At 39.9% G+C, this 13,554-nt stretch overlaps 1 protein-coding gene across 1 annotated transcript in view; it reads left to right on the plus strand.

Annotated features, from left to right (window-relative positions):
* LOC122806900 (endoplasmic reticulum aminopeptidase 1-like) overlaps positions 1–13,554 on the plus strand; it is a 447,374-nt gene that overhangs the window by 266,456 nt on the left and 167,364 nt on the right. Inside the window, exon 13 of the mRNA XM_044077704.1 lies at positions 2,620–2,776. Within this exon, the coding sequence (XP_043933639.1) occupies positions 2,620–2,776 (157 nt within the window). The remainder of the gene's footprint in view (positions 1–2,619; positions 2,777–13,554) is intronic.

Raw genomic sequence — 13,554 nt, forward strand, 5'->3', positions numbered from 1 at the left:
GTGAAACTCATTCAGAGATACTCATTTATACTAAAAACACATGACACAACCAAGCAATGAAATTTAATAGTTAATTAAAATATAATAAATAAAATATCATTCAAAAATATAAATTTACAGAAATATAATATATAATATATATATATATTATATTTATATATAAAATATATATAATACATAATATAATAACTTGAATGCAAAATATTCATTTAGACTGTTTTTGCTTGGCTACTAATAAAGGTTTCATGGTTAATAAATTAAGTCCTGGATATTTATCTGCTTTCAGGATAGTAATCCACCTATATTCAGCCATATCAAGCTTATTATTAATATCCCCACCCCTCAAATCCTTAAATAATACTTATAATACTTTAAATGTAAACTCATGCACAGAGTCCCTGTCTATTACATGCTTTGCCAAAGCATTTGTTTCAATAGCCCTTCTAATTTCTGATTTATGCTCAATAATACTATCCTTCGGACATCTCAAACATTTTTCTACATAAAAACTTTCACACTGTACACAAGTGGCTAAACAGATAATTATACTTGTATTACAAATTGCATGACTATCAATTCTATGAACTTCTTTGGTTACAGGGTGTTGGAATTGTACTTCATTACATATATTCTTGCAACAACTACAGTCATGGAATGAAATGTGCCAGATTTATTTATTATCGCTCTTCCAACTTTTTCTGTATTCAGTTTAAAATCCTTATAACACAGTTCTCTCTTTAGGTTTGTGCAATTCCTATATGCAAATGTTGGTTTATTGCCTAGAATAGGTATCAGCTCTGACATAGATATTAAAATCCGCCAGTTTTTATTTACTATTTGTTCCACCTGTCTTGTTATAGTACTAAAAGTAGTAACATATCGAAGACAATCCATGTTATTATCACTTACATGACCATACTGCCCTAAGTCACTAAACGAAGCTGGTGCTACTTGTTCCCTATGTTCTAAAAATTCCTGCATAGTGGCGACTATTAAATTGTCGTCGTAACCCCTATCTTTAAATTCTTGGGCCACTACTTCCATTTGCTCTCTACACTTCACTACATCAATGTTAAGTCTACTTATTCTCAATGGTTGGCTCTTAACTATCCCTCAAAATATATGCCTAGCATGCATACTTCTAGCATGAGTATATCTATTAACCTGAACTTCCTTTCTATGTACACAAGTTTCAAGTGACCCAGAATTTTTATACAACAAAACGTCTAAATAACATATTTCTGCTAAAGAAAAATTCACTTTAAATTTCAAGCAGTACTATTATTTAAATATTCAACAAAGTCAAACAAACCATGTTCATCACCACCCTAAATCAAAAAACAGTCGTCCACAAAATGCTGATAAAAAAGAACATTTTCCCTATGCAATTTTTGAGCCATACATGTATTCACTTTCCCATTGATTTAATACAATATTTGCATAGGTATTTGCCATGGCTTCACCTGATATCTTCAAAAATGGACGGCCATTAAATAAAAAAACATTATTAGTCAAACCTGTTTCCATTAGGCTACAAATGGTCTCTATATCTGTTCCCTTCATACTACTTTTAGTGCACAAAAATTCATGAACTGCATTTTTTATACCATAATCATTCGGTATTACTGTAAACAACGAATTAATGGCAAGCGTTACCAAAAAATAATCATTTTATTACTAAATTTATACCATGTGTATAACTTTTTCAAAAAATCTCCCCAGTTTTTTAGTACAGCTACAGTGTCAGGTAAACAGAGAATGAAGTCAAAAGTAAAATGCTCAGTTTTGACATCACTTCTTTCCTGTGGAAGTCAACAGCAATGACATAATCCAGTATAATTCCTAAGACTGAAAAACTGTCTCCAGCAAGCAAAAAAAAGACTTTAGGAATACATATACTCTTGCAAAATTTCTTCTCACTCATATAAAACACAACAAGTGCACTAAATTTCAAATCATGGTATATATCTACCACCACCTATACTTTACTTTCTATTTTTATTTTATTTTATTTTGTTTTGTTTTAGTTATTTATTTTGCATTTGTTTATCAGGTTTGTCTGACTGGGTTTAGTGTTGTATTTGGGGATGTTGATTTATGTATTGAAGAAACTGAATTTTTTTTTATGAGCTGAAATTCTGGGAATTATACCTGAGATTGTTAAATCTAATGTCTGTTCAAAGCCATAATTCCATTATACCGTCTTTTTGTCCATCTAAATGCAAGCAAAATAAAGGCAATAAAGCAAACCTACAGTTTTAAAAGTAGTAAATATAAGAAGAAATGTAAAGTATGGTGAGTGACTGACTGATTACTTTGGCCTAACCCATGAAATCTCTATCATTTGCAGTACTTACGTCACATTTTGGAATTTTCCAGATGTTCTCTGAAAAATGTTAAACCATTGCCCCTGCTTAAGTTACAGGTTTGTTTATTGCCTGGCCTTACCTTCCAGTGGTCCTCACACAAGTACTGAAACACTATGCTATTTAAGCAAGCATTTTTCTAATGGTGTATCCATCAGACCATTAGAAATTTACATGAAAAAGCATTAAAAATACAAACAGCTTTAGATTGTCCTGTATGCTTTGTTTATAAATTTTCGTCTTTCTCTTTCAGCAATGGCAGATTAAATTTCAGTGCATTTTTCTCCTTGACTCTTTACCTGAAGAGAGAAATGGAATACTTGCCCATCAGGATGACTGCAAAGCATATTGGAACAATGCTCAGTAAATTTTCAATCGGCAGGAAATTTTGCATTATGAAGCTGTTGAAGGTACTTTGCTAGTTAAATGTGACATAGGTTATTTGGAATAATATAAAAGTAGAGAACACATAAGAATCCTAAAGCCCGTAAAGAACAGTATTGTGTTATCCAAGTCAATGTTTTCTTTTAGTCTCCACAAATCTTCTCTATGCACCTATTGTAAAACCGGCCACAAAGCTAGTTGCCTTCCGGTTTTGTGTTGTGTTCTGTTCTGTTCTACAATATATGCAAAAGATGCAGTTTTCTTTTTATTCTTATTTTCAGATGTTTCTGTTATTGCTGTTCTGTCTGAATTTAAAATCTGAGAAGTTTATGATTGATAGTAGAGAATATCATTACGCTGAAAAATATTACTAAGTTCAATTAGATGTACTTATGGTTTAAACAGAATGAAATTATTCAGTGAACCTGAAGGAGTTCCTCTGTGTGGCATAGACAGAAAACTTTCGGTAATGAAGAGACCATAGCACTGTTATAGTCAACTTATACATAAAACAACTATTTTAACAAAAGCAATACAGCTGTTTGTCCATCATATCTGCAGAAGATTGATGTTAAATAGTTATACTAACCTTAAAATCAAGGATACATGCACCTGGAACTAAATTGTAAGACTAAATTAAAGTATAGCAATCACACATTATAACCATGGGCCTTTGAGTGAAACATGTTGGTCTAAATTATGCAACAAAGTTTTAGAATATGCTTAAACAAGTAACTTAATTTAAAAGGAGTAGGCAAATAATTCATATAAAACTATGGACCCAAAATGAAATGATTTGTAATCTGAGCATTTTTAAAATAAGCTAATTCATAAATGAGGTTGTAACTTAAAAAATGCAAAGGATACTATTTTCAAACTAAAGAACTTAACATAATTTATCATTGTGCAAGCTTAAAAGACAAGGAGAGAACAAGCATCTCTGAAATGTTCAATAGCTTGAGATTATGGAATTTGCACAGAATAAAGGTTTTTCTATTTCTGTTTATTTCTTCCTTTAAGTTTAGGTAACATTATTTGATTTTAAGCATTTCTCAAAACACCATTGGTAAACACTTGGGTATGGATTTCAAGAGAAATAATATATATATCTTTGAACCGAATTTAATTTTATCTTTTGTATTTTCTTTTGTTTTATCTTTGATATTATTATGTAATGTGAAGCTTTTCTCCCTGGGCCTCCACTGAAAATGGGCTCCTGAGCCCAGTGGGCCTCCCCGGTCATCAAACTGAAACAAAATAAATAAATATTTTTTTTTTTGAGAAGGCAAAATTATACACACAACTTTTTGCTAGAAATAGATATCTTCTTGGCCATCTAGGCATATAGGTTTTTGGCTTCTAGTGTGAATAAACAGATGAAACTTGTTTTAGTTTCAACAATAAGACTGTTATTTGTGGTCACTTTCATTAAAGGAATTGTCACTTTTCTGAAATACAAGGAGTCATAAAGAATTGGTACATTACTGTATATTTTTACCTTTGAAGGGGCTGAGGCATTTGTAGTTCAGAAACTTAGTTTGGATCTAACATCCCATTATGTGTCCTACAAGGTTATATGTGCCATCATTATTTTAGCAAGTCTTAAAAAGAAGGTGGTTTGTCTTTGTATTTTGTCATTGCCCCCCTTTACTCAACCCTCATTAAGCCATTCATTAAATATAATGCCCCCTCTGGCATGTATTTATTAGGACACATATAACAACTGACACACCCACAGAGATCCCTTACAAAAAGGATATAAGGCCTAAACAACATGTTCTACATGGACCAAATCAAAGCCCTGTCACTATATTTGGTATCCTACAGACTGCTAAGAGCCAACCTGTGCCTGGCATACCAGACATCCTCTGTCCCATTACTGACAGATTTACCACAAATCAACAATTTAATGACATCAGAAATGCTCAGTCTATGGATCTAAACCTCGTCTGTAATATCAACAGAACAGTTTGGATGGACAGGTATATTTCACAGAGGATACTGCTGCTTGGAACAGACTCCCCATCCACATAAAGTAAAGTTAATCCTTGCCGATTTTCCAGTTCAACTTTAATCTGTGGATAAGAAACATAAAATTCACCCTAGGACTGACCCTATTCTACTAATGGACAGAGGCAGTTCCTAAATACTTTATCGCATGCATGGAGGTAATATATAATTATTAACAATGGCATGGGTAAGGCCAATCTATCACCAAATGGGATAGTGGGATAGGTTATTTCAAAGCACAAAAAGGGAAACCTGCTAGGTTTAAAATGGCCCGCAAAGACAGCTAGCCTAGTACTTACCCATGATCCTATGAGCCTATCAGATAATACCATACAGGTATGCCTCTGAGTGCATTAAGCATTGTCTACATACTGAAACATTGATGCATATTTTCTCAACCACTGCATGTCAACAGCAAACTCACCCAGAACTCAAACTCCTGAATCAAAACTGATAAAAAAAACAAAACAAAAAACAAAACAAACACTGCAGTTTCAAATTATTAAAAAGAAAGAAAACAAACCACACACATTCAGATACAGACTGTTTAAACAGTGGTGCTGTTAGGGAAAGTGTTTTATGTAATGTAATGTATAGGTACAGGTTGGTGGCAGGGAAAAGGTTAATGTTAGTACATTTAAGTAAGGTGGTATGGAGGGCAAAACCCATATATGCTAATCCTAACCTGACCTCTGTCACTAACCCCCATCACTAAGCAAAACACATTGCCACAGTTCACACACAAGACCACATATGCACAACCCAAAGTTTATCTCCTTCATTCGTTCTTACTCTCACATTAAGTCAAAAATATTCTCACACAGGGTCTATATTAGAATGCCGAAGGTTCACATATGCGAATCCCTAAATGCCGACACATAAACAGTGAACTGCAAGTACACAGAAAGTCAATAAGCATGAAATTCAAATGATTTAATTGCCATAGTTGGCCACATCATGTTTACTAATGTAAAACGTCAGTAGGAGATTCCCTTATCCTGTACAGTACACTAACGTACAAGTGCAATAGATACTGACCTTAGGGTTAGAAGTAGGGTTAAGGTAAGTGCATATATAGTAATACATTTAACGTACATGTGCAATATATACTGACCTTAGGGTTAGACGTAGGGTTAAGGTAAGTGCATATATAGTAATACATTTAACGGACATGTGCAACAATTACATGGGTTAGAAATAGGTTTAAGGTAAGTGCATATATAGTAATACATTTAACGTACATGTGCAATAGATACTGATCTTAGGGTTAGAAGTAGGGTTAAGGTAAGTGCATATATAGTAATACATTTAACCTACATGTGCAATAGATACTGACCTTAGGGTTAGAAGTAGGGTTAACGTAAGTGCATATATAGTAATACATTTAACCTACATGTGCAATAGATACTGACCTTAGGGTTAGAAGTAGGGTTAAGGTAAGTGCATATATAGTAATACATTTAACGTACATGTGCAATAGATACTGACCTTTGGGTGAGAAGTAGGGTTAAGGTAAGTGCATATATAGTAATACATTTGTGTAGCCCAATAGATATGTAAATGTAACTTTTCCCATACTTGGGTGTTGTTTGTTTACATTCACATACATTTGTATGTAATGCACATTTAATTAGGATATGGGATATATGGGTGAAGTGTACACATGGGTGAAGTGTAGATTATTTATTTTGTTCGGGTAGGCAGTACGTAGAGGGAGGTGGAGTTGGCCATCTATGGCAATTTGATAATTTATATTTCGTGCTTATTGACGTTCGGTGTTGTTGCGGTTTGCTGTTTATGTGTCGGCCTTTAGGGATTCGCGTACGTGAACCTTCGGCATTCTAAAATAGACCCCTCACACATACACACACAGACAAACACACAGACACACACACACACACACACACACACACACACACACACACACACACACACACACACACACACACACACACACACACACACACACACAAACACACACTTACCTCCACTTATTGTTACTGCATGTTTATTACTTCACAAAAAGCATTATTCAGTGTTGCTTGTTTTGTTAACACCTACATTCTACTATCAATGTGCTTCATAATTTGTGACAATAAAAACAGCTGTTATTGTGTTCATTTGAAATAATGCACACAAACCATATCTGTATTAATTACTCCAAATATTAGAATTTGTTCTGCCCTATGAATATTATTTGTCATAAGTCATTCTTTAATGTTTTTAATACTGATATTACGTTTAATGTTGGTAGTTTGCTTTTTTATTTAATAAGCTTGTATGTTGCATGCACAGAGCTTTTCCAGCTGGGACTTTACTGAAAAGGGACTATCAATGTTCTGTCAAGTTATTCCAGATAACAAGTGGAACTAAATAAATACATAAAGTCCTATGCTCAGTATGTTTATGCAAATTGGTTTTATGAATTTAATACTAAAAATGACGACTGCCAGGACATCCAAGGTTTTGTTAGCAATACATGCTGCCTTTTTTAGACTCTTACTTAATAAGGATCATTTTATTTGTAGTCTGATTTTGGTATTTAAAAAGAATAGAGCAAATCCACCATTTTATTCCTTAAGGCTACAAGGGTTAAAATAGGTCTTACAAAAGATGGTTACAAGGTTACTTTCTATTGTTGTTTTTTTCTGTACAGAATAAGGGATGACTTATTAAATCATATAAATGTTTTCATGATAGTGTTTTGGCACCTAAGTTACATTTAAAGCCTTTATTGTGTGTATGAATTCCATGAGTCAATGATATGTTGCTGCATGTAGATAGAATTGTGTCATTATTAACATGCATAAGCCTCTGGATTTACAAAGCCCTTTATAGCATGCAGGATTAGTTTAAGAGCTATTTTTGGCAATATGGCCAACGTGCGATCCAAGAACGAGCTCCCGGGAACTGCACTTCAGCTCTTAGGTTAATCCTGCATGGACCGAGCTCCTGTATGCAAATTACCCTCATTTGCAGGTGAAAATCATGCAAATGAGGGTAATATGTGATCCAGGAAGCTGGCAGCCATCAATGCAGAACGAGTGCAGTGTGCAGAAATGTACTCAGTTAGTAACCGAGTGCAGTTCTGCTATTTACAAAATGGAGCTATGACAGCTCCAAATAAAGGCTGCATTATTGAGGAAGCATGCCAATGTCCAAGTAGAAGGCCACTGGCATTGCAAAATGTAAAAAAAAAATAAATAAACAACTTTTAATTTTCTTTTCGCCGAGCTCACCTGGTTAAGCATAGGGCAGTGACGCGCCAAGAGGATCAGGGAGAAATTAATAAAATAAACCTAAAATAAGCATTCTAACCAAAATCAGTATTCTGACATGCAAGTCAATGGCAGTCAGAAGACAACCTGGCCACTGTGTAATGGTTGCTAAGGGGGGGAGGCTCAATGTGGGTCATGTAACTATGCATTAGCAGGCAATCCTATGCAAATGAGGGAAGGGTTAGTGAATCCCAGATTTTCCCAGGGTGTGAGGCAGGTCCCAAGAGTTTAAGAGTATAAATAGCTGGGTGCAAGACTAGGATATAGGTGACATCATGGGGGGGTGTTAGGCATACTGTAAGTGGATTGGAGACATTTGGCTCGGGATTGTTCCTAGCTTAGCACAGCTAAGCTAGGGGTGTGTCTAAACCTGCCTAGCACTCTTTACAAAGTGTAAGCGGGTATGCACACCACGCACCGGGTTGTACAGGAAGAAAAAGGAAGTTAAACCAGGAAAAAGCAGCTCTGTGCACATTTCAGCACTCCATTTGCACGGCGCGCACACGGGCCTAAACAGGGAGGCAATGGGAAGGGAAAACAGCAGTAGGAAGGTAATCAAGGAGAACTAGCTGAGCTGCCAGGTGAAATGTATCAGAATCAGCTAATCACACAGGAAGCAGCCCAGTGCAGAACACCACTATAAACCAAGCAAACACCTAACCCCCTGGTTTTTCCACACTCTACACCACCGGTGTATACAAGCAGGGAAATTGTGAAACCAAACCTACAAAATGAGAAGGGCTGCAGCAGGCAACATAGAACAACATGTGCAAGAGACTGAGGGTGGTGAGGAAGTCAATGCTGCTGAACAAACCACAGTGAGGAGATAAAGAAGAGTGTACAGACCCAGGATAACCTACCAGGGGCTACATTAGCTGGAGATAGTGGAGTGCTATAGGGAGGACAGAGACCTCCTACAGCAAATTGTTGAGCTGTGCAGGCCACACCTGACACACCACACTGGCCGAGGGGAACCCATCCCAGTGGATAGCAAGGTATGTGTAGGCCTAGGTATACTAACCACAGGTACCCCCCCAAACTACAATTGGGGATAACATGGGCATCTCACAGGCATCAGCATCCAGAGTATTCCACCAGTTCCTGGATGCCATGTCAGCACATGCCAGTGAGCACATATATTTCCTCAACACACGTGAGGTGTTGACCCGCAATATGCATCTCTTCCACCAAATAGCTAACTACCCTGGGGTAGTGGGTGCTATAGACTGCACGCACTTACGCATCAAAGCACCACCTGGTGAGCAGGGTAGGGCCTACATCAACCACAGGGGCATCTCCTACATCAACTGCCAGGTTGTATGTGATGCCCAGGGCATTATACTGAATGTGTGTGCTGGCTGCCCTGGAAGCTATGACGATTCACACATATGGCAACTGATGCAGCTGTACCACAGATTTGCCGATGTGGACATCCCCTATGGTCACCTAGTGGTGGATGCTGGGTACCCACTGGAGCCGTGGCTGATGGCACCCATCAGAAATGCACACACACCTGAACAACAACGCCATAATGATGCACACGCATGAGCCAGACATATAATAGAGCGTGTGTTTTGGATGCTCAGGTCATGGTTCTGGTGTCTAGACACATCCGGTGGAGCCCTATACATGTACCCAGATAGTAATGGTAGGTGGTATGCTACACACTATGATCCTGTGGAAACAGCTGCAGCAGGAACAGCATGGGGCAGGGCCATACAGCCCCCCACCAATGCCAAGGCCTGTACAGGTACAGAGTAACTCGGAGGAGGTACAACCTGAGCCTGCTCCAGTAGTCGGAAGGGGGCGTGCCCAGTATGCCTTGGCCTGGGCAAAGAGGCAACGCATAGCATATGCACTGACACAGTAGGGCCCCTGGGAATGACACCTCTCTCTGACTTGCACAAATAGTAAAAGGGATGCCAAACATGACACTACCTGTGCCCAACCATGTATAGGGAGTGTACTATATGCACCCGACATAGGCAACCCTCCAGCACCATCCTCAAATCTGGCACATCCTCAAGGTAAGTCAATCAACCTTCCAATTGTCAAATGGAGTAGAATGTGTTTTTACCTGTAGCTATGGTATGGATGTGAACATGCAAGGGAATTGGGTGGCTGGATGTCAAGGCAGCAGAGAGTAGACACCCATAGTGGCAGCATGACATCTGTAACACATACTGGAGTCACCATAGTAGCCAGTACTACACAGGGTGACAAAACCCACTGCAGGAAATGGCCTGAGCAACAGGGGTGTCCATAAGAGCCACACATACCAGTCAGGAAGGATCACATACCCAGCAACAGTCTCAGCCAGCAGGACAGGTGAAGACAAACACAAACAAATGCTGTACTATGGCATCCGAATGTGCCCTATGGTTAACCCCTCCCCCCAGGCCTACACAGACCGCAGCAGGCCAGGCAGTCAGATGTATATTGTAAAGGCTAGGAAGTCAGACACTAATATGTAGGTAAACAAAGCTAGGATCTGTACTACACTGGTAAGCCCTAGCCAACAGGATAGGTAAGACTACAGACTGAAATGGAGCACCTGACATACCAGTACAGTCCTAGCAAATGTATATAAGTTTCAGGTGCACCCCCCCATCTAACGTATACATAGAGTTAACAGTCAGGTGTGCCCCCCCACTCCGGTGTAGAACAGTAGAAACAGTTAGGTGTCCCCCCCTGCTATGCAGAAATGTAGCAACAGTCAATGGCAAATGACCGATGGATACCCTACAGACACAGCATGCTACCTGTCGGTGTACATCAAAGGTCAGCACCACAGTACAAAAACAACCTGGAAGTGGTCCACACATGCAACACAGATGGCCATACTGGGCATGATCACACACTTAGAGGAATGAAGGCAATGTCAGTCAACAACATACTGAGAGGCCATACTGGGCATGCTGACACGCCTAAACACATGAAGGCCATGTCTGCAAACACCAGTGGGCCAGACATATCTGGAAGTTGCAGTTCTCAGTGTGAACACATGTCAGTATGCACCACTCCTGCCTTGCACACACAGTGGATAGGAATACAGACAAATATGTAAGGACAACACACTATAATAAGCCACAGGCACACGGGCATAGATGTGTGGAAGAGGGTGACCATGACAAGGAGCCACGTGGGCCTGTCCCAACTGGCACACAGCCTAAGGGCCCCCAACACATGAGGTGTGGATGTAACCCAATGCAGATACCAGCCACCAGTACCTGTCAGCATGACAGACTATGTGGTATATGTGCCAGCTGTGCAACAAGACTGTACAAGGAAGCAGCCATCCAGTAACTGTATACACACACCTGTAGCATATGACCCCATGTGTGCCCACATGTGGCAAGTCAACCCCTACATGAATGGGGTATGGCCCATGCACACACTGCCCTCCCCACAGCAGTAGTATGACAAGCCTGCTGAGGTCATCCAATGTGAATTACACCTTTGGGAGAGCTATAGCTCAGTAATATGCATGGCACATCCCACAACTGTGTACTGCTGTAGTGACAGAGTAGTTAGATAGTAGTACTAACCCCAGACCTGTCAATTGTGTGAGTGTGTGTTTGTGTGTGTGCCTGTCTGCCTCAGAGTGTGTAGAGTGAAATGCTTGTTAGGTTACTCACACTCTGTGCAATACATATATTCAACTTTGGTAAGGCTGCTTATGTCACTCACCTAGAAGTACACCTCTGCGAATGTGATAGCCCAGTAATTGCCATGGCATGTCCTGTAACTGCGTACTGCTGTAGTGTGATAAACTAGTTAGGTAGGTGTTCGAACCCCAGCAATGGCAACTGTGTGTGTGTGTGTGTGTGTGTGTGTGTGTGTGTGTGTGTGTGTGTGTGTGTGTGTGTCTGACTGGGTAGAAAGCAATGCTTTTTAAGCTACTCACACTCCATACAATACAAATACTCCACGTTGCCAAGGCTGCTGATGTCACTCACCTAGAAGTACACCTCTGGGAATGTGATAGCCCAGTAATCGCCGTGGCACGTCCTGTAACTGTGTACTTCTGTAGTGTGATTTAGAACAGTGGTAGTGTTCCATCTCTATCCATGCCAGTTCCGGTTGTGATGTGTGTGTCTCAGTGTCTGTGTAAGGAGCAATGCATTATAGGCTACTCAATCGCAGTACATTACAAATGCCCTACTTTGGTAGTCCTGCTGATGTCATTAATTGTGACATACACCTTTGGGGTAGATGAACTTCAGTAATGTCTGTGGTATGTAATATAACTGCGTAGTTTTGTAGTGTAGTAAACCAACTAGGTAGGGGTTCTACTCCCAGACATGACAATTGTGCATGTGTGTGTGTGTTTGTAACTCATATCCTGTGTAAAGGTGGTTGTGAGTCTGTGACACCTGTGGGCAATGTGGAGGAGTTTTGCTAATTTCATTTATGGTGGCCCTACTATATATCACAATGTCAACCATACAGGGATAACAGATGTAAATGGATGAGAATCTGGGGTGCAAAGCCATACCCATACATGTGACATCAAGGCCTGCCAATCACAGTTAGCAACCCCACTGTGCCTTCACATGTGACTCACAATGGACATACCATGCCTGACAACATGGCCTGTATGGACAGATGACGCTGACATCAGGAAATGCTGTTAGCATGCTATCAATGTGGGTACAAGGTAAATCTGCTGACCAGTACCACTACCTTCCACATGTGGGCAAGACTGGCACATCTGATGATAAGTTGTGTTCACAGCATGGGCCAGACACCCCAGGTACAGTTCCACATGTCACTGTACATGAATGTGGGAGGTGTGCACATCCTAGACACCATCCAAGTCATAGACTAGGGAACACATGCATGGCAAGTGATGCACAGCATTGGCCACAGACAACAGTCACCCAGGTGCCTGGAAGACAGATGCAATACCCACTTGTGTGGGAAAATGCAAAAGCTACAGGCCTGTGCCACAATGCAGACCATAGTCATGTGGGCTGATGCTAAGGTATACCCATTCCTACCCTTGTATAGCCTGCTAACACTGTTGGCCACCACACACCCATGCAAACATGCACCCATGTATGTCCGAACTGGACCCTGTGTGTTCGTGTGTGTGTTGTATGGTGCGTATGTCCACATCCACACACACTACTCCCCCCAGGGCACAGTGAAGCATGCCACCTTATGTCTGACACCCCATCATACTCACTGCCCATACAACCTCTGTATCACCTGTGTGGTGCATGTGTTCCCTGCACATTGATAGTTTGTGGCAATCCCACTAGTGACGATTTGCACTCCTGGCCCTGCCAAGTGTGTTAATGTGTGCGTGTCCCTGTGTGAGTGTACTTGTGCTGACGCTGGCATCTGTTTATGCAGACAGGCACGTGTACGTCACCTACTGTATATCTACCATATCCCTGTTGCAGATGTCACTCACCATCACATATATGTTCTGAGTGCTCCCTACCAGATAACCTATGTGGTGCATCCAATAACAGCATCGGACTGTGATAGCACTACATAGCTGTCGG

Source organism: Protopterus annectens, chromosome 7.part0, assembly GCF_019279795.1.
Source record: "Protopterus annectens isolate FY-2018-M chromosome 7.part0, PAN1.0, whole genome shotgun sequence".
Taxonomy (NCBI): Eukaryota; Metazoa; Chordata; order Ceratodontiformes; family Protopteridae; genus Protopterus; species Protopterus annectens.